Source organism: Oryza sativa, chromosome 5, assembly GCF_034140825.1.
Source record: "Oryza sativa Japonica Group chromosome 5, ASM3414082v1".
Lineage (NCBI taxonomy): Eukaryota > Viridiplantae > Streptophyta > Magnoliopsida > Poales > Poaceae > Oryza > Oryza sativa.
This window is the reverse complement of record NC_089039.1, coordinates 26,149,243-26,177,130: the sequence shown is the minus strand read 5'-3', so window position 1 is coordinate 26,177,130 and position 27,888 is coordinate 26,149,243. Positions and strand designations below refer to the sequence as shown.

At 41.2% G+C, this 27,888-nt stretch overlaps 2 protein-coding genes and 1 long non-coding RNA gene across 40 annotated transcripts; 1 reads left to right on the top strand and 2 right to left on the bottom strand.

The window, feature by feature from the left end:
* Nucleotides 1-1,150: 1,150 nt before the first annotated feature.
* On the bottom strand, nucleotides 1,151-9,853 carry LOC9271180 (uncharacterized). 26 transcript variants are annotated; one of them, XR_010741494.1, is made up of 8 exons: nucleotides 9,203-9,356; nucleotides 8,983-9,082; nucleotides 8,774-8,856; nucleotides 8,578-8,662; nucleotides 7,558-7,688; nucleotides 7,209-7,472; nucleotides 7,002-7,128; nucleotides 4,653-4,955 (listed from the first exon to the last, which is right to left on the bottom strand). XR_010741494.1 is itself a non-coding variant. In XM_066310687.1 (6 exons), exons 1-6 carry the CDS (start codon nucleotides 9,514-9,516, stop codon nucleotides 6,514-6,516), a joined length of 603 nt encoding a protein of 200 aa, XP_066166784.1. In that variant the 5' UTR covers nucleotides 9,517-9,853; the 3' UTR covers nucleotides 6,108-6,513. The 26 variants fall into 26 exon arrangements, 2 of the variants coding, with proteins under 2 accessions (XP_066166784.1, XP_066166785.1); XR_010741492.1 differs by lacking the exons at nucleotides 7,209-7,472; nucleotides 7,558-7,688 and adding an exon at nucleotides 2,150-2,843 and having other exon boundaries at nucleotides 4,806-4,955; XR_010741490.1 differs by adding an exon at nucleotides 9,408-9,853 and having other exon boundaries at nucleotides 8,578-8,688; nucleotides 8,774-9,330.
* Nucleotides 2,779-6,971, top strand: LOC4339365 (auxin-responsive protein IAA18-like). 12 transcript variants are annotated; one of them, XM_066310280.1, is made up of 7 exons: nucleotides 2,779-3,050; nucleotides 3,661-4,013; nucleotides 4,104-4,248; nucleotides 4,827-5,089; nucleotides 5,204-5,351; nucleotides 5,744-5,807; nucleotides 6,037-6,264. In XM_066310280.1, the coding sequence occupies exons 2-7, from the start codon at nucleotides 3,674-3,676 to the stop codon at nucleotides 6,058-6,060; spliced, it is 984 nt and encodes a 327-aa protein (XP_066166377.1). In that variant the 5' UTR covers nucleotides 2,779-3,050; nucleotides 3,661-3,673; the 3' UTR covers nucleotides 6,061-6,264. The 12 variants fall into 12 exon arrangements, with proteins under 12 accessions (XP_066166377.1, XP_015640488.2, XP_066166380.1 ...); XM_015785002.3 differs by lacking the exon at nucleotides 6,037-6,264 and adding an exon at nucleotides 6,695-6,971 and having other exon boundaries at nucleotides 2,819-3,050; nucleotides 3,664-4,013; XM_066310283.1 differs by having other exon boundaries at nucleotides 2,819-3,043.
* A 1,537-nt stretch (nucleotides 9,854-11,390) lies between the features above and the next one.
* LOC136356725 (uncharacterized) lies at nucleotides 11,391-17,206 on the bottom strand. Of its 2 annotated transcripts, none has more exons than XR_010741659.1 (3): nucleotides 16,753-17,206; nucleotides 16,561-16,614; nucleotides 11,391-11,797 (listed from the first exon to the last, which is right to left on the bottom strand). It is a non-coding gene; the product is annotated as an uncharacterized lncRNA (long non-coding RNA). The 2 variants fall into 2 exon arrangements; XR_010741660.1 differs by having other exon boundaries at nucleotides 11,391-11,654.
* Nucleotides 17,207-27,888: the final 10,682 nt, after the last annotated feature.

Below are 27,888 nucleotides of genomic sequence, written 5' to 3'. Positions count from 1 at the left end.
AAATTTACATATTTTAGTTACACTTTAATTATACTATAGTTTAGTACAAGTTTTTTTCCTCCAAAAACTATCGAATGTATTATAGATAGACCCCAAACTAAAGCCCATCGAAAAACCAAGTACAACACATACTCAATTGTTAAAACCGGTGTAAATATATAGTTCCAAAACTCTTTTAGGTGATGAAACATGGTAGGACCCACATGTCAAATTCACACAAAAAAAACCCTACCCCAATCTTCTAATTAGGAGTCGAAGGGGACAGCTAGATTCAATGGCCGGGTTGACCTCTCACAACTTGGCATGCGGTGGACACCACGACACGACGTGGGGGCACAGATAGGCACGTTGACGTTGTGGCCAATGGTGGTACGCGACGTGGGGCGTCGCAACTAATGGCAGTGCCAAAACACAACTGGATGGTGGGGGCTGGTAGAATGTAGGGTACGGTGGAGACGGACGGAGCTACGGTGTAGTCAGCCTCCCCCTCGGTGTTGGTAGGGTCGTAGAGGGCACCACAGATTCTTGCCATATCGACGAGGCGAGCATTGCGCCTACGCCGCTAGGGAACGACCAGGACAACCCCGTGGATGAGCACGGTGCACAACGATGAGGGAGGCGCGCGGGGTCAGCGAAGGTGAGGGAGAACCGAAATCGGCAGGGATGGTGGCCCTCTCCCTGTTGGTCGTGGATACCACCTTTGGGACTGCCACCAGTATCACCTTCATGGTGCGCCGGCCTACAGGAGAAGAGCTAAAGAGAGAGAAGGAGAGGGAGATAGGGAAGAGAGGGGTAGGGATTTTGTTGCGTCTGACACGTGGGTCCCACTGTATTTCATTTCTTTTTGTTGATTGTAAGTGCCACCTGGCCCACTTAGATGTCACATCACCCAAAACTATTCTCAATACTGCCTGGTTTTGAGAGTATATTTACACTGGTTCTAAGAATAGAGTGAAGCATTGTACTTGGTTTCTTGCTTAATGGACGCTGTTGAAACTGGATGTCGTTATTATGTGGTGGGCTACTGGCACCTGGTATGATTTGGCCTTCAGGCTCCTCATGGGCCTTCCTGGCAAAAACGAACAGGTCGAGTTGGAAAACACGGTCGGTGTACCTCGGAACCCTGCAGTTGCAAATCAACAGAGCCGTGTCCATGAAAGTGTAGAACTGTAGATGTCCAAAATCGCAGAAAAGAAAGACCGGGACACAGGACACTGCCGGCACAGTCTTAGCCTGCATGTCCAAGTCTCCAAGATCGATATTCGATAGCGCCATTCGGTGCCCGCATGGGCCGGTCGGCCGTCTGCGCCAAAGCGCACCTCGGCGCCGCGAGTCGTCGCTGCGGTGCGGAGCCACACTACCGTCTACAGGGGCTACCGCCTACCGAACGCACTGATTCCTCGTCGATGTGCGCAGCTAGCCGCGGTGGTGCTCGCGCGTGCGTTGCGTGCACGAGCGAGGAAAGAGCGCGCCAGCGCTGTAGACCAGGACCACCACTGGATACGGAGTACCGTACCACACCGTCCATCTGATCTCTCGATCTTACACCGGCGCGCGCGTGATCGGCGACCACGAGACGCAGTGGCGGACGCGCCGCACGCGCGCAAAAGTCCACTCCTTATCTCTGCCTCTCTCGCGTGGTCGCGTCGCGCGCCAGGGCGAGGCTAGCTGCCACAAAGTCCACTATCCCGTAGTGTGCTACAGTAATATACTCCATGTCATGGCGCGTGCGTGCGTCCGGTGCACTACTCGCAACCATGCATCTGTGTTTCCGGTGCACTAGCTGTTTTCTGGCCTCTGTTGAGTTCTCGTCATGGGCAAGCAAGGGAAAGGAGCATACATCGTCCTGCAGCGGCAACACGTAGGCGTGCACTATACCTTCATGCGAAGTTGCGAACGTTCCTACAAGTTGCAGCAGTTGTGAAGGATGGGAACCCATGCTCTCTTTATGAACGAAATTAAATTACTCCCTCCCTTTGTTTCAAAAATTATATAACAACTTAGTACTTGATTAAATTCGTACGATTAAAATCTGTTCAATCTAGTATTAGGTTGCTATATAAGAGTAAGTAACACCGTAGCTCCGGAGGTACGTGTTCTTCATCAGCATGGATCAAAATCATAGTTTCAGCAATCAGCACATGCAAAGTGGACAGCGATCAGAAAATCAAATCAAGAGAAAACGCATTCTCCCAACGCCGACAGTGGTCCCAGAAGGGCAGTGTAGTAAGAAAGAACAAGAAGCATTGCAGCATGTGTCACCATGACACCACCACCATCCGACAACAACTACACGATGATATAATAAACCAATACTAACAAACCCCGCATCCATCACATCACCAATCCCCCCACTTGCCTGGATAAGCCATAACCCCGTAGGCGTCGCTAGATCGGATTGGGATCCCACGCAGTTTGAACATGGACTGCAAAATTAGCAGTCTTAGGTCTTCAATACCATCGGATCGAAGATTTCAACGGCCATGATTTAGTACCAGTACTGTTTGTTATCACTTGCTACAGTACGCGCTACAGGATTCATCTGCTACAGTATCTGATGAACAGTACTTTTGTGTGATTTGAGCCCTTGATATTTGATCCAACAATGGTTGTATGACTGCGAAAGTTGCAGTCATAAACAACTGCAGGTGATCTCAATTCCGCTAGATCCATTTGATCGATGCTCGGTGCACCTGGCCCCCCTCCCAATCATCGATCCAGTCCCATACACACGGTCACGTACACACGAACGCAAAGGAACCCGTGCTACATGCCTACTAGTACACACTTGCATCATTCACAGGTTGAGCCATCCAACTGCGTGCTTGCCAAGAACAGATAGGCTGAAAAGTGCAAGGATAAAAAGGAGAGCTCAGCTCTAGGGGCACTAGGAAGCAGCAGGCCAATAGAAAAGAACGGCAGGCATCACACACACTAGTACAAAAGCTAGCTGCTTCTTGTTAGTTCTGGCCTTCTGATAGCCATTCCTGGAGTTGTTGAGCCTTAGAGTTGGACAGGTTATTGCAGCTGTTCTTGGTGTCTGGTGAGTGGTGAGTGCTTGCTCTGTTGATGTTCTCTGCTACGTGATCTTATCTTAATTCTTGAGTGGTTGCAAGGTGCATGAGCTTGAATCTCTTTGTCTGCTAATTTCGGCGAGTTACATCGCGTCCATCCGAAAATGCTTTTGGACATGAGTTGGTAGCCACTCTTTCACGTCGTGAAAGACTTAAGTTTGACACGAGACTTGAAAGTGCTTTATCTTGTTGCCGAATAAATGGTTGCAGGCTCCATTTCCCTTGCTCGAAAACGTCTTTGAGGTTGTGACATGAATTGATTTGATGATCACAAGTCCTATCTCTTCCCGGTTTCTCTTTCCAGCTTTCACTTTGACCTTAGAATATGTTACACGTTTGTTTTGACACTTTCTCCGGCCTAAGTTGAGTGCAAAACTGAACTCTTCAAGTAGCTGCATACTTGCATTCTTCCCATCGTTTCCCAACTTCATATGTAGTATATCATTTATGGTAGAGTTTTTGAGTGTTGAAGCCCTTAACATTGGCACTGTAGTCCTTCCTCAGCTCCACATACCACCATCTATTCATTTTAACACAAAGATTTTCCTCTTGTTCCTTTTTCTTAGAGAATTCATATTTCCTATAGCAGATCAAGTCCTATGGAAGAAGAATTCAAGGACAAAGGCCTCCCTCCCACGCTGCTACACCTCATCCCTGACGGGAGAGAATGGAAGGTGAAAGAAGCAGATGGAGAAGGATCAAGGAACACAAACTTAGATGCCGATGAGGATAAGGAGCTAGAGCTTAAGCTCGGCCTCCCTGGTGTCCAACAGGAAGAGAGAGCAGCTGATTCAAGAGAGAAGATACAGCAGCAACAACGAGAGAGTTCCTCAGAACCATCCATCGGTTGCTTCCCTACACATTCAAAGCCTACCACCAGCATCGGCACAACTGGGGCAAAGAGAGGATTTTTTGCGATTGTTGGGGCCACACTAGAAGGTAGGACAAGGGAAAACGAGCAGCTTACTCTAGTTCCTTAATTTGAGCAGCTGTTCTTTTTTTTCTATATCTTCTCTTCTGTTACCTCAGGTTATAATCAGAGCCACCGGGACACAGAAGAATGTGGGAAGGAGCTAACGTTAGGAGATGAAAATATGGCAGGTGAGAGGAAGAAAGGATGCTGTCCCTCACCACCATGCTCAGCTGCAGCGCACAGCAGCAACCCCCAGGGGAGGTAACAATACACTTACTGCCTTTTATCCTCTTTTCTACCATGGAAGCCATACTTGTTTTTTTCTTGTCATCATGCATGGTGACAGCATGGGTAACTTTGACAGATTACATATTTTTAATGTTAGTTCATGCTTTCCTATGAATTCAGCTTTCCTAGGGTCCCTTCTTTTCTTTTCTTTTTAATTCTAAAATGAGCTAAGATCTTTCAAATTGTTCCACTTGTTGGTCATGGCTTTCTGAATAAATTGTCGTGAGCATTTTGTGATATTTATTTTGGCTTTTGATACTTAGAATGATGGTTTAATCGTCAATTTTGCCACTCAAAGGAGAAACCTTAGTCAATTTAAATTGCCAAAAGGTTGTCTTTTAATCAACCACGTAGTTACTTTCTGTGGCTAGTACTCATTGTGGCTCAAACCATTGTTTATTGGTTAAGTAATGATATGCTTTCCATCAGTGGAACAGTGTGTTCTTTTAATTATGGGTTTATGATTTACGCCACCTACATACGCAGACTCCCAATTTTTCCAAAAATAAATGAATAAACCCATCATTTACCAGTGCTTTAATTTGATGTAGAGGTGCTATTCCTCCAGTAGTCGGTTGGCCTCCAATCCGGTCCTTCAGGAGAAACCTCACAAATGGCAGTTCATTTAAACAGTCCCCTGAACGACAAAATGACGAAGCTGATGACAAGGCAAAGCCAATCTGCAAGAAGAGACCTCTTGTCAAAATCAACATGGATGGGATCCCCATTGGAAGGAAAGTAGACCTTCAAATATACGACAGCTACCAGAAGCTGTCATCTGCTGTTGAAGAGTTGTTCCGTGGTTTTCTTGAAGGTAAAAAAAAAAAGAACACCAAGCCCACTGAACACAAATACTTTAAGTCATTTAAGGAGCCAAATACTTTTGTTTTAAATGGTCTGTATATTGTTCTAAAGCATTGTTTTGCAGCTCAAAAAGATCTATCTTGTGCTGAAAGTGGAGAGCAAGGGGCAGAAGACAAAATATTTTCAGGGTTGTTGGATGGAACTGGTGTATACACTTTAGTATATGAAGACAATGATGGAGACAGAATGTTAGCTGGGGACATACCATGGAAGTAAGCTTTTGTTGTTGCTTACTCCTACTGTATATTTATTAGCACTAGCCATATACAAGATACGGTGTCAGCCTGTCATACTGATTTGTTTCGGGCCTGTTTGGATTGATGCCCCAGCAAAATTTTGGTAGTGCCAAATCTTGGGTAAGTTTTGGCACTACCAAAACTTTGGTAGGGTAAAGTTAAAAAATGTTTATTTGGATTGAAGCCAAACTATGCCCATAAGAGACTAGTTCATGAGCAAAGCCAAATTTGTAGCGAAGGTAGTGTTTAATACAGATGTTTGGTTTGCTACCCTACCAAAGTTTTGGTAAGGTAGCAAATTCAAACTAGCCCGAAGGATGTGCCGTGAATACTGCTATCTATCTAACTAATGCTTTTGACTGCTGCAGGGTATTTGTTTCGACTGTTAAGAGGTTGAGGGTTATGAGGAGGTCAGAACTTCCCCATGACATGGTAAGCATAGGGCAACTTCAACAGGCGCCATTTTCCTCATAAATAGCAGTACTGTATCTCTGGTTAAACTTGGATCAAATGGATGCACTTTTGTGTTATATAACACCATGCTATAGTATTGCACTTATATTAGTTATATAAAATAATTCTATAGACTTGGGTCAAATGGATTCACTTCCTCAAGTTAAGGTCTGCCCTCAATTTGTTTTCCTCTTATGTCCTTCCACAGATTGGAGCTGACCCTGTGAAGTAGCAAATCGTTGATATTAGGGTCCAGACATATCAATTGTGCAAACCATAGTCCATCACCTTTCTGGGGGATGACCTGTTTTTGGCTTGTACAGATGATTATGATAATGGGAAAATAGCATCTTGCAGGTGCAGTGGACAAACTGCATATTTTGTAAATGACCTACTCTTTTTCAGATATAACAGATTGGTGTAATTCTATAAGTTATAGATTTCTTGACAAAGGTGCCAAAAGTGTGTACAGTACGATGCCATGATTGTACTGAACTGCAGGGCAATCCTCAGATCATAATAGTGATTTCTGTTGCAAATTAAGAGAGCAAGAAAACAGCTACAGAATGCTGGTGGCTCATCAATAATACAGCAGCAGCAGCATATGGAATATCCTATGGTCCTGCTGTTAGAGCGTGTGAACTTGCCCACTTTTTTGGTTATCACTCTAGCTATCCAAACACCTTTACTTCAAGTTAGCTGCGTCCCCAATTTCCTCCTGTCAGTTGTCATAGAAGTTTGTCAGCTGTGACTAACTCACAGGTTAATCCCTCTTTCACAACTGTGGAAACTATTGATTGAATTCGATAACTTCATTTCTTTTCGTTACACACCATTCCGTGGCAATTAATTTGCTTCCTCCATAGGAAAAGTTGCCAAACATGGAAGCTATCTGAAGCCACTCTCGGGAGTGCATATCACAAGGGTTGCTCTCAGGAATAACACATGGCATTGATCCATTCCATGATAGAGATAGTGCATGGGCTTCAAGCTGACAATCACACTCTACTGCAGCTCATAGTGGAATTACTGCTTGTTTTGATAATTTGTTTCTATTTACTACTTTCTACTGAACCAGATGTAAATTGTACCACCATTATACGAGACTGGAAGGAGACTAGTGAACTTAAATTACCAGTTGAAGTCTGCAAGAGGTAAAAGCTTGAGGAATACCTGAAATTTCAGGTAAAACCCCACATGGCCACAAAAGTTTGCAGCAGATCCCTTGCTCAATTTCACCATTGAAAGACTGGTATGTGGTATGCATTAATTCCAGATGGTTAATCATCATAGGCTCCACCTGTAGAAAATCAAGATCTTTAGGTTAAAGGATAAACTACAGGACCCAAAAAAGGGGTGTAATATTTTTATGGTGCTGACAGAAAGATTCACGGTAATACTTGCAGCCTTGGAATTGGAAACACTGGAAAGGTCTTTGTCATTGGGTCACCACTAAATTCCGAATGGCAGGAAAAGAACAAAGGACAGGGTGGATTACGAAAGAATCTGTAGCCTTTTTCTCCTCCCTAAACATCTGCATCCTCCGTGTTGTGTGGCTGTGTGCTCACATGTTCGTGAGCTAAAAAAGGCTATATTCCCTTTGCAAGAACAATGCATTGGAGTAGATGAAAGCAATGGTAGTTCCTAGAAAAATTAAACATGCCATGAATCGCGTACTTAGTTCCACATATGTCCTGTGCAAATATTTTATCAGTTAGCCGCTGCTTACATTAAGTTCTGTCGATCAGAGAGGCCACTAAATCAGGTAGATAATACTGGGGGGATTCTGATGTTACGAGGCCAACTAGGAAACACACCATGGAGACTAACAATATCACAGCTAGCAGATATACATATGATCTGTAAATATGCGATAAAAATGTAAACACTTGCATACGAATTAGGACATCATCTCTAAGGTATATGATTCAACGAACAAAACCACGGAATTTTGGAGAGCATGTACATTCCTAACAAACAATACTTGCATTATGCATATGCATAGATACTTTCACTAAGGGCCTGTTCACTTTGATGCCAAAAAAACCTTACCAAAATTTTGGCAGAATTTCTTATATAGTTACTAAAATTTGGCAGGAAACTAAATGTAGCCACTTTTTTTGGTAACTTTACCAAAATTTGGTAAGGTTGAAAATGGCATCAAAGTGAACAGGCCCTAATGATAACCATGCATACAGAGCATAAATATTTCGTATACAAAAAGACTAACAGCATAGCTGCATCATTAGCAAAACTACATGGTCCCAAGTCACCCAAGCCAATTGCACAACGTCTAGGGTTCTGATTACTAGCAGTATTGCTATGCACAATTGTTCATTTGTTTGTCACGAGATATTACTCATGACTCATGACAACATAGTTAATTAGTAAAATATATTAGAGAAGAATTTAATAATTCTGTCCAGATATTATATAACTAAGAGATATCAGATGTACTGATAATTTTGTTCTGGAAAAAGGCAGTAGCACTGTCGCCTTGCTCTTGTTTTTTTAGTAACTCTTATCAAGCATTTCAGCAGTGTAAGGATACTTTTTCTGTTTATGATCCATCAGATTCTACAGGTAAATAAGAATTGACAGCTCAACTATGTTCTTTCTTTGGACATTGAAGTTTGAAAATTGTCCACTACTACAATTTTCTACTCCACGAGAATGGACAACACGAGACAGCGTATGACAACACCTGTAAAATGTTCTAGATGAACATTTGGGGCAAGATATCACTAACCAGAAGACGACAGTTGATAATGAGATAATCAATCATGGGATTCAATCTTCTGTGCACTCGTGGTTCTTTAATTTGGATTTCGGACCTGCAAATAGAAGGAATCGAATACGGCTAGACGGCTAGTCACTCTTAACTCTTAACTTAATCAAATCAACAGTAGGATGAGTACATTGCTTAAAAAAAGAGAAGAGCTTACTTAATATTGCCCTTTGCAATCTCTTCAGAGATAAGCTCATGTATTCTGATAAGAACACGAAAAACAGCAAATCGCCAGAGACACTGAAAATTCACAGCCATGAGACATCAATCCATCTGACTTCCTCAGATTATCCATGAATGAGAAACTGCCTGTTCCCGCAAGACAGCAACTGAGCAAACTCGGGGTCGTAGATGCAGGAGAAGTACCATCAAACCTCAGCGCCGGTGCTACACCTCGTCTCCCCGTCCAACTCCATCCCTGCCTCCCGACCCTCACCACGCCCTCCTCCACTACTCCGCTAGCCTCCTGGCAGCGTGCAGAGTTTCCAGATCGTCCACAAGGTATCCGGCGCGCGCGAGTGCGCTCGCCGGAAAACTGGAGATAACCAATAGGAAGAAATACGCGGAGGGGGCAGTGGCTGCGTACCGTCGAGGAGGTGCCCACCGGAGCCGGAGCAGATCGCCGGGAAGATGCCGGCGGCGAACGGCGCGTGCGTGTCAGCGTGGCTCCACTTTTTAGCCCACCCACCCCGTAAAAGTGAGAAAATTGCATATCTACCATCCCATAAGAATCATCCCATAAGAATGGCTTCACTAGACTACCATTATAAAAACGGGTTTCGCTGAAATACCATCCTCAACCAGGTGTCTTCGCCAAAATGCCATCCCAGACGGAAATGCCCCTGGCTCTTCTTCTTCCTCCGTCCCGCGCGTGAAGAGCTCGCCGGCGGCCATGGCCATCTCCACCGCCGCGCCGATGCCGCCTTGCCGACGGCGATCGGGGCGCTGCCCTCCCTGCCATCCCCGCCAACGCCTGTGCAGCTGAGGTCGTCGCGGAAGGACTCCGGCGACGACGCGCGGATCCCGCCGGCGCGCGTGCGCGTGGGGCCGGTGGAGCAGCTCCTGGCCGCCGCCGCCTCCTCGTTGCCACCGCGTAGCCAGCCGCCGTCAACCGAAGAGTCGCCACTGCGCCGCGGGCTCCGCTGCCCGTGCGGCGGCGATGGCAGGGAGGGAGCTAGCCATGGCCGCAGGCGAGCTCTTCACGCGCAGGATGGAGGAAGAAGAGGAAGTGGCATTTCTGTTCGGGATGGCATTTTGGCGAAGACACTCTGGTTGGTTGAGGATGGTATTCTAGCGAAGCCCGTTTTTATAATGGTATTATATTGAAGCCATTCTAGATATGCAATTTTCTCCGTAAAAGTATAGCAATTTGGGCCCATAGATGTAGGCCCACAAGGCCTCTCAGGCCCAAAAGAAGCTCAGCGTGCCGGGGCCCATCATGCCATGCTGCCAACCTATTTCAAGGCCCAGTTTGTCTCCAACGGCAACGAGTCCGAAACGAATCAAACGATCTCCCGAGCGATTTTGCTCTATTGGGTGATTTCTTCTCTGATATTTGACGTTTTCTTCCCGAGATTGAAAGGCTCCCGGATTCTCCGATCGATCGCGACGCAAATCCTGGACGCAGCCATGGTCGGCGGCGGGGTACGTGACGGCGACGAGGAGGCGGCGCTATGGCCGCGGCCGATCATGCTGGAGGAGGACTACTACTCCAGACGGCGCCGCGCCCGCGAGCACGACCGGCGCCGCGCCGCCGCCCTCAGGGAGGAGGAGTCCAACGAGCGGCTCGCGCGGGAGTGCCTGGATCACTACAACGCCCTGCACCCGGGCGACGAGCACGACCTCGCGCCGGGCGACGTGACGCTGTGCAGCGCGCCATGCAACTCCACCACCTGGACGCACGGCAACTTCGTGGCTCGCCGCCGCTCCGGCTGCCTCGCGTCGTTGTTCCTGCCCTCCCGGCCGCGGACGCTCTTCTTCTTCGAGCACATGTCCAGCAAGGACTTCCTCGGCGTCGTCACGTGCGTCCCGATGGCTGACGAGCCGGACGGCGGCGGCCTCCTGGCGAGAGTCCCGCTCTGCCGCCGGTGGGCGACCCGGCGCCGCCGGAGCGGCAGGTGGGACTGCGTCTGCAGGACCTGCAACCGCGGCCTCCACGTGAAGCATCCATGGCTGAAGAAGAAGGTGGTCGGGGAGTTCCCGTGCGGGCATCTGGAGGCGGCGAGCGTCTGCAAGATGTGCTTCTCCTACTCCGACGTCGTCCATCCAAGCCCGGGGAAGTTTGCGCGCGGGTACCGGGAGCACGAGGACGATTTCTGGCGTCCCTGCAACGGTTGTAAAATGTAAACGCTTGTCCATGAACTAACCCTACCAATGTTTGAAAAACACGAATATTAGAAAAGAACATAATACAAAATAAATAGAAGGGGTGAAACTTTAAATCCAGACCGGTTAACCCACCAGATGCTAACCGGAAAACCCCTAGCCATTTCTCCCTACCAATGTTTCATGTCGCTTACTCAAATCTATCTATCTATCTATCTATCTATTATCTATCTATCTATCTATCTATCTATCTATCTATCTATCTATCTATCTATTATCTATCTATCTTCTATCTATTATCTATCTATCTATCTATCTATTATATACTAAAAGTCCATTAAACTCCCTACAAACGCTCTCAAGCTGCCACGTGTCTCCCTCAAAACACTCTCAAGTTGCCACGTGGCGTAACGAGAGGAATTCAGCACCTCGTAGGGCCCGCACATTATTTCCATAAATATATGTACGTGTACACAGGGCAAGATTCCAAATCTCAAAAAGCAAAATTTAGATCACTAGGAAAGATTATTAATTGCAAGAAGGATTAGTTCCATATACATGAGACAATATTCGTAAGGCTTGCATACATATATATACACCCCGCCAGCATGCGACATTAGTCGATTCCGGAAGAAGTCGATTCCGACGACGGAGCAGAAGAAGTCGATTCCGGCGGACGGAGCAGAAGAAGTCTGCGGCACCTTGCGAATCATCTATGGCATAAGAAGGTATATCACGCACCCACAAAAGAACACAATCATGACATCATCTAATCATGATCTTGCAGCTAGGAAATAACATATGCATCTATACAGTTTTGTCATCATATTTTCAGCAGAAGAAACTAACATTGCACCTACAAAAGAACACAATTACGATATCCTGTATTAGTTAGAGGTACATTATGTTGCATCTATGTATACAATTTTGTCATTTTTTTTTCCAGCACAACAATTACGATATCCTGTATTAGTTAGAGGTACATTATGTTGCATCTATGTATACAATTTTGTCATTTTTTTTTCCAGCACAAAAAAGTAACCTTGCACCTATCAAAGAACACAATTATGAGAGTTTGTATTAATTAGTTCTATAAAATAACATAAACATGTATACGACTCTCTGTCAAATTTGTTTAGTAACTATATGCAGTACTACTCATTTGCAGATAACATGGCACCTAGCAATTTGATTACTGAATTAACACCAAAGAACGATAGGTGGAGAATCAAAGTAAAAGTTATTAGGCTATGGGATGCGGTTAATCCTACAATGGTTGATGAGTTCTATGGTATACAGATGATTGTACTAGATGCAGAGGTATGATTGTTGTAAACATGTGATTTAATATATTGTTCTATTATGTAAATACTATTTTTTTGGTGCAGGGCAACTCAATACATGTCTCTATCTCAAAGCAATTGGCGAACCACTTCAGGCCAAAAATTAAGATTAACTCAATATATACTTTTAAAAATTTCAAAGTTATGGAACATGATAAATACCGTGTCCTAAAAAACAATCTGAAAATCCTTTTTTATCATGATACCATAGTAAAAGAGGTAAAATCAAAAAGACAATGTTTCTTGGACTATTACTTCGAGTTTACAGACAGGAAAACATTAAGGAGTAGGTTGAATAAAGATCAACAGTTATCAGGTATGTGCATAATCTTACTTCTTTTAAACATTGTTATTTGTACTAAAGACCTGTTTGTATTTAGATGTGATTGGCTTACTTAGCGGGATGAAGCCGATCGAGCAAAGAATGCTAGGAAAAAACACAAGCAGGGAGAGGGTTTGCAACATGCGTGAAATTGAACTCCTTTTATTAGAGTAAGATTGTTGTCTGCAAATTTAAACCAGCACTAATACTTTCTATGTGGTATATTTTACATGACTTTATTGCATTTGTAGGGGAGAAAAAGTTAAAATTACTCTATGGGGAGATATTTTAGCAAATATGGTTGACGACGATTTGCTTGGGAAGCAAACTGTGTTCATCGCCACTGGACTTCTGGTTAAAGAATATGAAAGTGAGGATGTTATTTTTTTCTAATTTAACGTACTTATAGTTTTAGTAAACTAACGACATTGATCATTTAGAATTATTATCATTTGGAGTAACAAGTTCGACAGAAGTTTTTTTGGATATGGAAATTCCTGCAAGCATGGAAATATTGAGCAGGTGTGCAGTAGTAGCATTTAAATTCATATATATATTTGTTGATTTGTCTAAAATTATCTGATGGATTATATTGCATTTTATTTATAGGCATAATGCTGAAAAGGTTTTGCCCACAATGATTGAAGTGGACGCAAGCACTCAAGGAACCATTGAAGAGCAAATGTTCTACAATAGAAAGACATTGAAAGAAATAACAGAATTGCGATATAGTAATATACAACAGAAGGTACATATCCATTCCTATGTTACGTTTATTTTTCATTTGTGTATTTAATGTTGGGAAAAATCTACTTGATGGCTGATGTAATGAGCATTACCTAAATTAAGTGGTACGTTTAATCGTGAAGTCATCTTTAGTCACTCTTTCAAGCTGATTAGTTAACCAACATTAATTTGTTTTTTATTTAGGAATTTATATGCACAGTCAAAGCTAAAATTGAGGAGATTAAATCAAGAAATTGGTGGTATATGTCTTGCGATAAGTGCTTTTGTGGAACAAGAAAGGAATCAAATGTATACATTTGCAATTCATGCGGAAAGGAAGCAGTGAACCCAAAACCACGGTAAGCATGCTCTTCAAATTTTATTTGACATATTGTAGCAGGTATATTTACCATTAACGGCACATTGTACCAGGTATGTAATAAACCTTGAGATAAGTGACCACACTACTAGGACGACATGTACAATATTTAATGAGGAAGCAGAAAGAATATTTGGTCATAAGTCTGTGTCCACCATGCTGGAGGAACAGAATGGACAAATTGATATGATTCCTGATACAATACGTCAAATATGTGGAAGAATATTGATATTCAGATTGAAGTTGACTAAAAGGAATTTAGAAGAGTGTAAGGAAGACTACAAAGTGAACTACACTTTTACACCTAATGAAAAGCTTGAGATGAATTATGTAAATGACAAGGCAGAAGAGGTATGACTATTTGCATTATTCTTTTTTATACATGTTATAGATCTTATATTACAATATAAATATTAATTTGCAGTCAATGTTGAAGTACAACGATGATTATGGCTTCACTGATTTGCAAAAATCAGAAAATGAGGTAATATATAACAAATAAAAAAAATATTTTTGTAATGCATATGATATATATATAATAATTTATTGGATGTTCTGTAGTTTGGGCAGCACAATTTTCAGGTAAAAGAAGAGCCAAAAAATGAAAGTAGTGATGATTATGAAAAGAACAATCATCGCAAAACAAAGAAAGAGAGATCAAACATGAGATCTACAAAAAGATCAAAGAAGGTATGTTTAATTGCTTTCTTACATAACAATTCGTAAAGTTGTTTATAGTAGTACACTAATAATGATGTTTTATAGGAACCATACATTACCGATTCTGATGGGAAAACAAATGAAAAGGCAATCACAATCGATGATGATTCCGAAGAATCACTTGATGATTATTTTGATGAAGAATACAATAAAAAGGTTACCCAGGAGAGTACAAAGACAAATCCTTCTAAAAGAAGAGTTACAAGACGCTTTAAAATAGCTAACAAGGTACTTCATTTATTTACTTTCCAAATTCACTCAATTTAGTTTTCACATAAATTATTTACCATTTCAATATGGCACTATGATATAGGCTAAGAAAGATCTTATATTACAATATAAATATTAATTTGCAGTCAATGTTGAAGTGCAATGATGATTATGGCTTCACTGATTTGCAAAAATCAGAAGATGAGGTAATATATAACAAATAAAAAATATTTTTACAATATATATTATATATATAATTATTTATTGGATGTTCTGTAGTTTGGGCAGCACAATTTTCAGGTAAAAGAAGAGCCAAAAAATGAAAGTAGTGATGATTATGAAATGAACAATCATCGCAAAACAAAGAAAGAGAGATCAGACATGAGATCTACAAAAAGATCAAACAAGGTATGTATAATTGCTTTCTTATATAACAATTCGTAAAGTTATTTATAGTACTACACTAATAATGATGTTTTATAGGAACCATACATTACTGATTTTGATGGGAAAACAAATGAAAAGGCAATTACAATCGATGATGATTGTGAAGAATCACTTGATGATTATTTTCATGAAGAATACAATGAAAAGGTTACACAGGAGAGTACAAAGACGAATCCTTCTAAAAGAAGAGTTACAAGACGTTTTAAAACATCTAACAAGGTACTTCATTTATTTTACTTTCCAAATTCACTCAATTTAGTTTTCACATAAATTATTTACCATTTCAATATGGCACTATGATATAGGCTAAGAAAGGAAAATGTTCTGAAATGAAAACTCAGAGAAATAAGGTACAATTCTTACTTTTCTTTCATATACAAAACGATTTGTCAAACTATTACTGACATGTTATATACAATTGATGGGTATTAATAGGAACCATATACTACTGATTGTGAGAAGATAGCAAATGACAAACCAATTTCGCTTGATGATGATTTTGATGAAGAATATAATAAAAATATGGTCATGGCGGACACCAGTACTTCTAAAAGAAAAGTCAGACACTACATAGGACAAACTAACATTGTACTTCATTGAGTTTTACTTTCTATTTAATGTTACCTTTCATGTTTGTCCATTAATGTCAATATGCTATTGTGCAGGTAAGGGGAAAAGGTTGTGGAAAGAAGAGTACAAATATGGGAACTTGCACAAAAAGTGCAATTGAAAATACAATTCAAGATGATGAAGTATTTGATATATTTGTTAAATAAATCATGTATTTTAACATAAAAACTTTTTTAATTAACTAACTAAGAACACAAAATTTAGGTGCATGACGGAAAAATTGCTTCAGGAACTGCTAAAAGACCATCAAGGAAATTTATAATTTCAGATAGTGAGGTACTGCATGAGACAATTTATCAAGTTATTAATTAATATATTTTTTTTGTAACAACTAATTTTTTTTCCATAGGATGAGCACAGCAGTAATACAAAGGTGACTGGGGACAGCACCAGCTGTAATAGTAGTAAGGAAGATATAAACAAAGGTCGATGCAATTATAATATTGAGAACATTAAAGTTGACATGAATGAGCAGTCCAGTCGATGCAGATCAACAAGGATTAGAAGACCACCCACCCGATACTCATATTAGGTACAACATATTACTTCCGGGAAAATGTTGGTTGCTTTAGATTTGGTTTGATTAGTAAATTATAATAATATGGTCTTTCGTCTGCAGGTAATTTATCGTCAAGAAGGCCCAAAAGAACCAATTAAAAGGAGGGTTCAGCCAATACTTTTTATTGAAGAATAGTATTATATATGTTCCTATTAATTTTTATGTTCATTAGATATTGTCAGATGTAACGTACAACTTGCACTTGCCAAAGGAATCCTTGGATTACTTTGTTTATTTCTAAGATAGAGAGTTAATAACATTCAATATAAATGCATGCATGTACCTTCAGTACATGTATATGAGTCGATCCCTGCTTGCTTCCTCTACCGTTGATATCCTAAAAGCATATAAAACAAGATCAGTTGATTTAATAATTCTTAATTAATACAAATCCCCAAGCAAGAAACTTAATGATTAAAAAAACTTGATTATGTAAAATGGAAATCAATCAAGAAAGATGAGCTCTCGGGGCTACCTTCGCTCTCAGCCATGCTTGATGTTGCTGCACCTGCTATCCGCACTGCCCCAACACCTGCCATCCCCACTGCCCCATTTCCTACAAATACCACCTCCCATACCAGAGCCAACTAACCGATGGCTAACACTGCTCCTGATCTAGACATCCTGCGGTGGATCTACCAAGGCACTGACTTGGATGCCCTATGGTGGATCTAGACATCCTGCGGTGGATCTACCAAGGCACTGACTTGGATGCCCTATGGTGGATCTAGCCAACCAGTCTTTCAGCCGTCGCTACCACAAGGCATTCCCTCTCAAATCGGCTCCGATGGATGAGTAGTGGAGGAGAAGGTAGTGATGAGTGAGCTAGATAGATTGGAGAAGAATATATGTTCAGATTCTCCGCCGCCTGGCCTTCGCCCTCATGTGGCCATTCGGGACAGGAAGACAAACGCGACCGCAGCGCAGATATGTGGCCAGGAAGGGCTTGGGAGGAGATAACAATGTGCCTGCAATTTTACACTTTGGTCCTGCAGTGGATTTTAATTTATAAATGAGCCCTCAGTCTATTATCAGTACTTCAGTAATGAAACGTGTTTAGTATTTACCAAAATATAATGAATCTCCTTAGGATGATTGTAAACCTTTGGATGTTCTATATAAAACCGCATCAAAGGAACTTTCCAAATGTGTAATATTTAAATGGATTTCACAATAATTTAATTAACTTCTGTAAAAATCAGGCAAAAAATATCTAATTAGAAATTTGACAATATATATATGCAATCTATTTTCAAGTACAATAAAAAAATATACCATCTATTCAGCTTATCATCCGTACCAATAATTTCAATTTTAAAACTGCCAAAAAAAGCCACATTGTTTTTTATATAACCGTACTAAAAGTATTGCAAAATAGAGTTGACCGTACACAGTATTAAGGAATTACATCTTATACATAGAATGGAAACGATACCATTAAAAAGAATGGAAGACAATTGTTCAAGTATAGTAATAATATGGATGGAGTACTAATCCACGACACATAGGTTCATGGAAATTCCACGGACTCTATATTCCTATATAAATTAATCTTACAACAATGCTGCAATAAACAATCTACTCTTCCTTTCTTCCGGAGACACCAGTCAGGTCCCTATCAGTTCTCTCCATCATCTTCCATCACAGTGCAACTTATAGATTTATATTGACAAACACTCACATATGCAGTTGATACTTTATATTTTTTGACATTTGATTCGCAGTTGATACTTGCACAACAAAAATATAGGAAAACACGATGCAGAGTGGAAATCACCCTACGGATGATGGCAGTCCAACACAGGACAGGTAAGAATCACCCTAAATACCTTAATCGTTTGTGATTGACTCCTGCAAACTGCGACAATTATGAACTGATTTTCATATCCAATTTTAACAGTTCAAACTTGACTGCTCGAGCCAATTGAAAGGAATTATCGCGGTTAGCAAGATCGAAAAGGAAAAGAAAACTAGACCTGAGAAGGAGCGGATCTCCATCGACCAAAAATTACTCCAGTGCGGATGAAACAAATGCTCTTCAAAGGTAAACACTCAAGTTATCATCACAATTACTAAAAAGGAAATGCGTCATATTTAACAAGGATATGCCAAAATTTACCAGGAAAAGAAAACTTGATGAAAAAAGGACTGGGTTTCAAATGAGCAACAATGAGTCAAGCGCAGATACAGGAAGTCCCCTGCAAAGGTAAAATTATAGGCGAAGAATACAATTACCTATGAAGGTCCTGTATTTAATAACAATTTATTTCAACCGCAACAATTATGAACTGATTTTCAGATCCAAGTTTAACAGTTCAAGCGTATGTATTTAATAACAATTAATTTCCGAATAGGTACAATACATCAGAATCAGTCAAAAAAAGTAGTTATCTCCCTGTTTTGACATCCAATTTTCACAGCTCAAACTTCACTGTTGAAGTAAACTCAACGGAACTCGCACGCTTATCAAGACTGAACAGGAAAAGGAAACTTGACCTTAGAAGAAGCGGATCTACATTGAACAACAGTTCGACCTGTTCAAATCCAGCAAATCACATTGAAAGGTAAACATACAGAAAATCAACAAAATTGTTAGAAAGGAAATTTTTCCTTATTTAAGAATAAACACTGACTGTGATATGAATAAAATTAGGTCTAGAAAAGAAAAATATCAGATCCCATCAACCAACATGGAAACGAATAGGTATGTTAACCACATTATAAAAATGATATTGTCATTCAGTTTATTTTTAAATCACTTTTTTCTTTTATGAAAAAAATATTTGTCTTCCAGTCTCAAGATGAATGATCGAGTAAGTAAGGAAGAAAACATTACAAGGAATAAGGTTGCTGATACAGGAAATCCCCTGCAAAGGTAAAATTATAAGCAAAGAATACAATTACCTATGAAGGTCCTGTATTTAATAACAATTTATTTCAACCGCAACAATTATGAACTGATTTTCAGATCCAAGTTTAACAGTTCAAGCGTATATATTTAATAACAATTAATTTCCGAATAGGTACAATACATTAGAATCAGTCAAAAAAAAGTTGTTATCTCCCTGTTTTGACATCCAATTTTCACAGCTCAAACTTCACTGCTGAAGTAAACTCAACGGAACTCGCACGCTTATCAAGACTGAACAGGAAAAGGAAACTTGACCTTAGAAGAAGCGGATCTACATTGAATAACAGTTCGACCTGTTCAAATCCAGCAAATCACATTGAAAGGTAAACATACAGAAAATCAACACCATTGTTACAAAGGAAATTTTTCCTTATTCAACAATAAACACTGACTGTGATATGAATAAAATCAGGTCTAGAAAAGAAAAATATCAGATCCCATCAACCAACATGGAAACGAATAGGTATGTTAACCACATTATAAAAATGATATCGTCATTCAGTTTATTTTTAAATCACTTTTTTCTTTTATGAAAAAAATATTTGTCTTCCAGTCTCAAGATGAATGATCGAGTAAGTAAGGAAGGAAACATTACAAGGAATAAGGTTGCTGTACCACCAAGGAAGAAGAAAAAATCAAGCGTGAAAGAATGGAATTTTGGCAAGCCTACATGCACATGTCAACACTGTGGTGCACTTTTCTGGTATGAAGAAAGAACTCGTGGCAAAGGAAAAGGGCCACCTTCTTTTAGCTTATGCTGCAAACAGGGCAAGGTTGACTTACCTACACTAAAGAAACCACCTACTTACCTTTCAAATCTGATGTGCAAAGAAAAAGGAAAGAGATCGAGGAACTACATGGACAATATCAGAGTATATAACTCCATGTTTGCATTTACCTCCATGGGAGGAAAAGTTGACAGAGAGATAAACAATGGGTCTGGACCATATGTTTTCCGCATGAATGGCCAGAACTACCACCGAATAAGTACTCTACTGCCTGAAGAAGGCGATAAACCTCGCTGGGCGCAACTTTACATCTATGACACTGAGAACGAAGTCAAAAATAGAATTGACGCATCAACATCATCCCATAATAGAGAATCAATAGATTCACACATTGTCTTAGGCCTAAAGAACATGCTGGACAGAGAAAACGTACTAGCACAGACATTCAGAATGGCAAGAGATAGATTCAAAGAAGGTGACTATCATAATGTAAGCCTACGACTTATAAGGAAGCGTGGTGGAGATGGCAGGCAGCATAACATGCCATCAGCATCGGAAGTGGCAGCACTGATTGTTAATGACACGAGTGAGAACCAAAAAGGACGTGACATAATTGTTCATTATAAAGACACAGGGCCCAGAAGAATATCAGAAAACCATCCAAAATTCATGGCAATGCAGTACCCGTTGCTATTTCCCTATGGAGAAGATGGCTTCACAAACAAAATATTGTACAGAGATAACCATGGATCCAAATGCAAGAGGAAACATTTGACCATGCTGGAGTACTATGCTTATCGCATACAACAGCGCAAAAATCAATGTATGCACTTGCTAATGTGTGAAAAATTGACGTTGCAGTTCATTGTTGATGCACTAGCGTGCATAATCCAATATAGGCTGGACTGGATAAGAAAACATCAAGGGAATCTTAGAACTGAACTGTATGCTGGCTTGCAGGATGCAATTGAAAGGGGTGACACAAGAGCTGACCAGGTTGGAAAAAGGATACTACTTCCTTCATCTTTCACAGGCGGCCCAAGATACAAGGCACAAAACTACCAAGATGCTATGGCAATATGTCGTTGGGCAGGATACCCAGACCTGTTTGTCACTTTCACGTGCAACGCTGCTTGGCCAGAGATACAAAATATGCTAGATGAAATAGGAGTTCAGAAACCATCAGATAGACCTGACATTGTTGACCGAGTATTCCATATAAAATTGAGGGAATTGATGACAGACATAAAGGACAAGCAATACTTTGGAAAGACTCTTGCAAGTAAAAATCCTAAACCCGCATATTCATTAGTTCGAATTTATTTAATTTTAAAAAGGAACTAACAATTGTCCATCTTAATGCAGTTATATACACAATTGAGTTCCAAAAGAGGGGACTTCCACATGCCCATATACTAATCTTCCTTGACAAGAAAGACAAATGCCCAGACGCTTCAGAGATCGATAGAATAATAAGTGCAGAGATCCCAGACAAGGAAGAAGACCGCGAAGGATTTGAAGCTGTAGAAAATTTCATGATGCACGGTCCATGTGGAGAGGCAAAGTCAAATTCACCATGCATGATAGAGAACAAATGCATCAGAAATTTCCCCAAGAAATTCCACAGTGAAACAACCGTGGATGAGGATGGATTCCCAACATACAGAAGAAGAGACAATGGCAGGTACATAGAGAAAGGAAACGTTAAGCTAGACAACAGATATGTAGTCCCTTACAATAGAGACTTGCTGGTAAAGTACCAAGCACACATAAATGTCGAGCGGTGCAATCGATCTAAGTCAATCAAATACCTTTTCAAGTACATGCATAAAGGCGACGACCAAGCAACAGCCCTAATCGAATCTGATCATGATGAGATCAAGAAGTACCTGGAATGCACGTACATATCAGGACATGACGCATGTTGGCGAATATTCCAATTTGAGATGCACTATCGATATCCATCTGTTGAGAGGCTACCATTCCACCTGGAGAACGAACAGCAAGTTATTTTCCCAGACTCGGCAGACTTAAGGAAGATTGTAAGAAAAGAAAGAATAGGAGTCACTAAATTTACACAATGGATGGAAACAAACAAGATCAATGATGAAGCAAGGGACTTGACTTATGCTGAATTCCCATCAAAATGGGTATGGAAGAACAAACTAAAACAGTGGAACAAGCGGAAAAAAGGAAAAATGATTGGTAGGATCTACTATGCACATCCAGCAAGCGGAGATAAATACTACCTAAGGATGCTACTGAACACAGTGAAAGGACCCAGAACATTCGAAGAAATCAGAACTGTAGATGGAGTTGTACACCCATCATTCAAATCAGCTTGCGAAGCATTAGGATTTCTTGACGATGACAGGGAGTGGGTTGAATGCATCCGAGAGGCATCCAACTACGCATCAGGGAACCAACTACGACATCTTTTCACAACAATTTTATGTCACTGTGAGGTAACTGATCCGAAGAGAATATGGGAAAGCTGTTGGGAGGATCTAAGTGAAGACATAGAATACAAACAGAGAAAAAATCTCAACTATCCTACGCTTCGCCTAACAGAGCAACAAAAAAAGGGACATGCTCTGATAGAAATAGAAAAGCTGATGAGACAAGCTGGAAAAACACTTGAGGAATACCCTGATATAGAGCTACCAAAATGTGCTGAACTACGGGAACTTGGAAACAGACTTCTGAATGAAGAAATGAGCTATGACAAAGACAAGCAGAAAGAGGAACATGATAGCATATTTGGTAAACTTAATGCAGAACAAAAGGTAGCATTTGATTCAATAATAGAGTCAACCAACAAGGGGTTGGGAAAACTAATGTTTGTCGATGGCTACGGTGGAACAGGAAAGACTTACCTGTGGAGAGCTATCACAACCAAACTACGTTCAGAAGGAAAGATAGTACTCACGGTTGCATCATGTGGTATAGCAGCCTTACTTCTTCATGGGGGGAGAACAGCTCACTCAAGATTCCACATCCCACTAATTGTTACAGAAGAGTCAACATGTGACATCAAACAAGGATCGCACCTGGCGGAACTACTTAAAAAAACATCACTCATACTGTGGGACGAGGCTCCAATGGCAAACAGAATTTGCTTCGAGGCGCTAGACAGAAGTCTAAGGGACATACTAAGGTCCAAGGGTGAAGATAACAGCACAAAGCCATTCGGCGGTATGACTGTGGTTCTAGGAGGAGACTTCCGCCAGATTCTTCCTGTTGTGCGAAAGGGAAGACGCACGCAAATAGTAAATGCATCAATAAAACGGTCCTACCTATGGCAGCACTTCCACATCTTCAAACTTACAAGGAACATGCGCCTGAGCTGCATCTCAAGAGATGAAGACGAGCAAAAAAGGACTGCAGATTTCGCACAATGGATTTTGAACATTGGTGATGGCAAAACAACATCAGCGGATGGAGAGGAATGGATAGAAATACCTGATGACCTGATACTGAAGAAAGGAGGTGATCCAAAGGAAGAAATTGTGAAGAGCATATATCCAAACTTGGTACAGAATTATAAGAAACGAGATTTCTTAGAACAGCGAGCAATTCTATGCCCAAGAAATGAGACAGCGAGGGAAATTAATGAATTTATAATGAACATGATAGAAGGAGAGGAGATAACATATCTGAGCTGCGACACTGTATGCAAAGCAACAACTAATGACAGTGAAACCGATGTCCTATATCCAACAGAATTTCTAAATAGTCTAAACTTCCCTGGAATGCCAAACCATGTGCTGAAACTGAAAGTAGGCCTTCCAGTGATGCTACTGCGAAACATTAATCAAAGTTCAGGGTTATGTAATGGTACACGAATGACCATTACTCAGCTCGGGAAAAGATTCATTGAAGCACAGATCATAACAGGAACACATGTAGGAGAAAAGGTATATATCCCTAGAATAATAATGACGCCAACAGAGTCAGGATGGCCCTTCTTGCTAAAAAGAAGACAATATCCACTCAGTGTGTGCTTCGCTATGACCATCAATAAAAGCCAAGGACAGTCTCTAAACATGGTAGGACTATATCTGCCTAAGCAAGTATTCACACATGGGCAACTCTACGTAGCATTCTCCAGAGTTACAAGACGAGATGGGCTACGGATAATGCTAGATGACAATGAAAGCCCAGGTGAACATATGGTCAGGAACATAGTGTACAAAGAGATTTTCTAGAAGGTATTATATCATTCTCATTCATCTATATTGATCATACAAACTATGTTGCAAACTACTCATGGGTACCTTATCATTGTAAATATTCATTGCAGCTGCTCTATTCCTGCTTCTCTCCAGTACAACATTGATTGTGCTACAACATACTCTAGCGAAAGGCTGCAATTCAAAATTACCATTTACAGTGAGTATTTTTACCAGCTGAAATAGGATGATATTTCAAACATTATATCTTCCTTTCACAAACAATATATTTCATCTTTGTACTATATTCAATAATTACTACCTCTGTTTCAAAATGAATGATGTTGATTAGTGCAATTTTGAACTAACCGGCATCAAACAAAAAGAAATGGAGAGATATAAAGTTATAGGATAATTACATTTTCCTTCTATTATAACATTTTTCCCCAGAAAGTAAACATCCATGAACCATTTATTTTTTTAGACAATGGATTAAACAGGCTTAAACATCCAAAATACATGTATACAGCCAATGAGCCATTTAATCACATCATAATTCCGCAATCTTTCGTATTATGCACATACCGTCTTTCCATACAGCTGTGAACAACAACTACATCGCTGCCAATTGTCCCCTGGCGAACACCCCAGCAGCTGATGCCAAATCCACTAATCAAGGAAAATAGAGAGGACATAACCAATACAGAGGAAGGAAGATAGATAGAGAGGTCGACACACCGCAGCCGCCAACCCACCCACTGAGCTAGGAGATAATTCAAGGAGGATGTTGAGGTGAGGACGGAACATGGGAGGTGGATATGGACATGGCGCTGCAAGCCTGCAACAGCCACTGGAGGGAGGGAGACAGGAAACTACAGGAGACCCACGCCGTCCCCGCCACCCGCTGCTCTCCGCCCGCGGACCACGCCATCCCCGCCTCCTACCATATGAAGTTTTGTGAAGGTCTGGTATGGTAATTATATATAAAATTATCAAAGTTACAAGCTTTTTTTACTACAATTAGTTAACTACGAAAGCTCAATTATACAGAGTCATACAGACACCCTTCATGATGGCCCAAAAAATCTCAAATATGCAGTACAAGAGGGATAACTTGAACGTAAAGCAGAGACAAATCGATACAGAGCAAAGACATGGGAACAGAGCAACAGGACATTAGTGCAGTACACATTGACGATGCAGGGATGCACGATGCAATACCTGAGGACAGCGCCCGTTGTACAGCCCAATCGCGAGTGAAGCGGTTGGCGATGCAGTAGCTCGGCGGCGCAACCAGCTCGGCCTCGCACTCCACAACCTTGCGGGAGCGCACGTCAGATCGAGACCTCCGTCCCCGCCACCCACGTCGCCGTCCCCCCGTCCACACCGCCTGCAGCTCTCCGCTAGCGCTCTCTGCCCGCAACCCACGCCATCCCCGCCGCCCGTCGCCGTCCCCGCCATCTACGCCAGCAACCCACGCCATCCCCGCCGTCTGTCGCCGTCCCCGCCGCCTACGCCGCCAACCCAAGCCATCCCTGCCGCCTGCGCCGCCGTCCCCCCTGCCCAAAGCTCTCCGCTCGCACCTCCGGCCCGCGCCATCCGCCCTCCTCGTCCGCCCTTCCCCTCAGACCTCATCCTTTCCATTTTCCCCTCTTCTGTCACTCTCTCCTTGCTATCCATACGTATACTCGTATAGCGGAATAGAAAAGAAGAGCAAAAAAAATTAGCTAGAGTTACAGAGTATTAGTTGCCTACTACTAATTAGTATTTTAGTCAAAGCAAAGTGATGCAAAATTTGTTTGGTTAAGTGCAGTTTTTTTTCACAAATGCATAATTATTTCATCTACATAGATTAACAAAATTTAACAATCATCTGTGTTTTTCCTGTACTTGCGAGACGAAACTTTTAAAACTAATTGCGCCATGATCTAACAATGCCGTGCTACAGTAACCATTTGCTAATGACGGATTATTTACGCTTAATAAATTTGTCTCACAGTTTATATGCGGATTATGTAATTTGTTTTGTTAATAATCTATGTGTTAATAATTCAGATAACCACTTTTCTCTATCCTCTATTTTACACATGCTTCTAAAAAATCCTACGCTACCACATGATTTAAAATCTTAGACCTATTATTTTGGACCATTACATTATATCTTTTCAAAATAAAAAACATATATAAAATATAAGAAAAAAAATATGACCATTGTAACTTTAATCGGTAAAACAATTATTTACATCCGATAGACCAATCCTTAAAAATACAAATCCATTCCACCTCCCTCCCGTACATAATCACTCATCTCTCCACAATATCTGTACGTACATGCAAGATATATATCTTGCATATAACGGAATTTTAAAAAATTACCATCGAGACAATCGTCAAGCTACTAATGCAAAGGTTGTTTGATTATTATTTGTGCAGATGATAATTTGATCTAACTGGGTTAATACATTTAAAATTTTTTACACTCTATCCAAACATCCATTATATTCCATACTATATTTTAAACATTCATTTCTATCATATTTATATACCATTTTCTTTTCTTTTCTCAAAATCATTTATATACCATTTTCTATTCTTTTCTAAAAATCCTGTGTTACAAAGGAAACCCTAAATTCTTTCTAATAACAACAAAAATTATGATAGTTTAAATAATATGCCCGCGCAACTGCGCGGGCTACCTTCCTAGTTATAGTAATGTTGACAAAAATTTCAGCTTGTTTCTAAGGTGCAGTGTCATATTAATTAGTCCAGAATTCTAGACCCAGGAAATTAGATAGTAATTTCTATTGCTAAAGTGCTAAATGCTGATTGTCTTGCAAAGAAAAAGTTCATCTGGAAACTGAACTTGTGCATGCTGAGTCTCACCAATTCTGCAGGCTTTTTTGAAAAATTGTGAATCAATGTCCGAAATCTGAAAACTGATCCTAGAAAGGTCTATCTCTGAACCAAGAACTTCCTGTGTGATTCACAGTAGCGGTCCTCGTATGATCGTATCAATATCCAATGTCTGATGAAAAAGGAAAATAGTAGTATCGAGTAGCCGACACAACCTCAGTTTCGTGTTACAAGTCACTTTAGCTTTTGCCACAAGTCGAACTTCCTATTAACAGCATTCATATTAAAATACACTAACATTCACAACAATAAAACTATACAATTGGTCGATGTTAGATATGTTTAACTTAAGACAAAAGCTAAAGTGACTTAAAATATGGAACCGAAGGAATAATAGCGAGTAGGAAGACAAGGAAATTAATTTGTGCAGTTCAAGTCAGAACGTAGCAGGCGGAGACGATGGTTTTTACAGGTGCAGGTCCAGAGAGCTCCTGGAGATTTTATTCAGGTAGTGCGCCGGGTAAGGGCACCTGCTTGCCCCCTTGCAAGTTGTCACCGGGAGATTTTCGGTCGCGTGTGGCGACATGGTCTGGCAGCGAAGATTGCAAGGAACCCAGATTATAATGACTAAAAATCTACCCTATTAGCTCCGCCTGCGTCGCTCGCCCTAGGCGACACGGGCAGCGACAACACGCGCCGACAGCCCGCTTCCTCCCCCTCTCTTCCGCCTTGCCGCCGCCCGAGCAGCTGCCGGCAAAGCCACGCAGCAGCAAGGATGGTGGCGGCGGGGCCTCTTTTCTTCTCTCAAGGAGTACGGCGGGGCACCGGTGGGACTTGAGCGACTGAGGCGGCGGCGGCGGTGCCGCCAGATCCGCGCCGCTCCGGCCGGATCTGGCGGGATGGCGGCTGGCGGCGGGGAAGGTGATGGCGGCGGGGGTGATGATGGC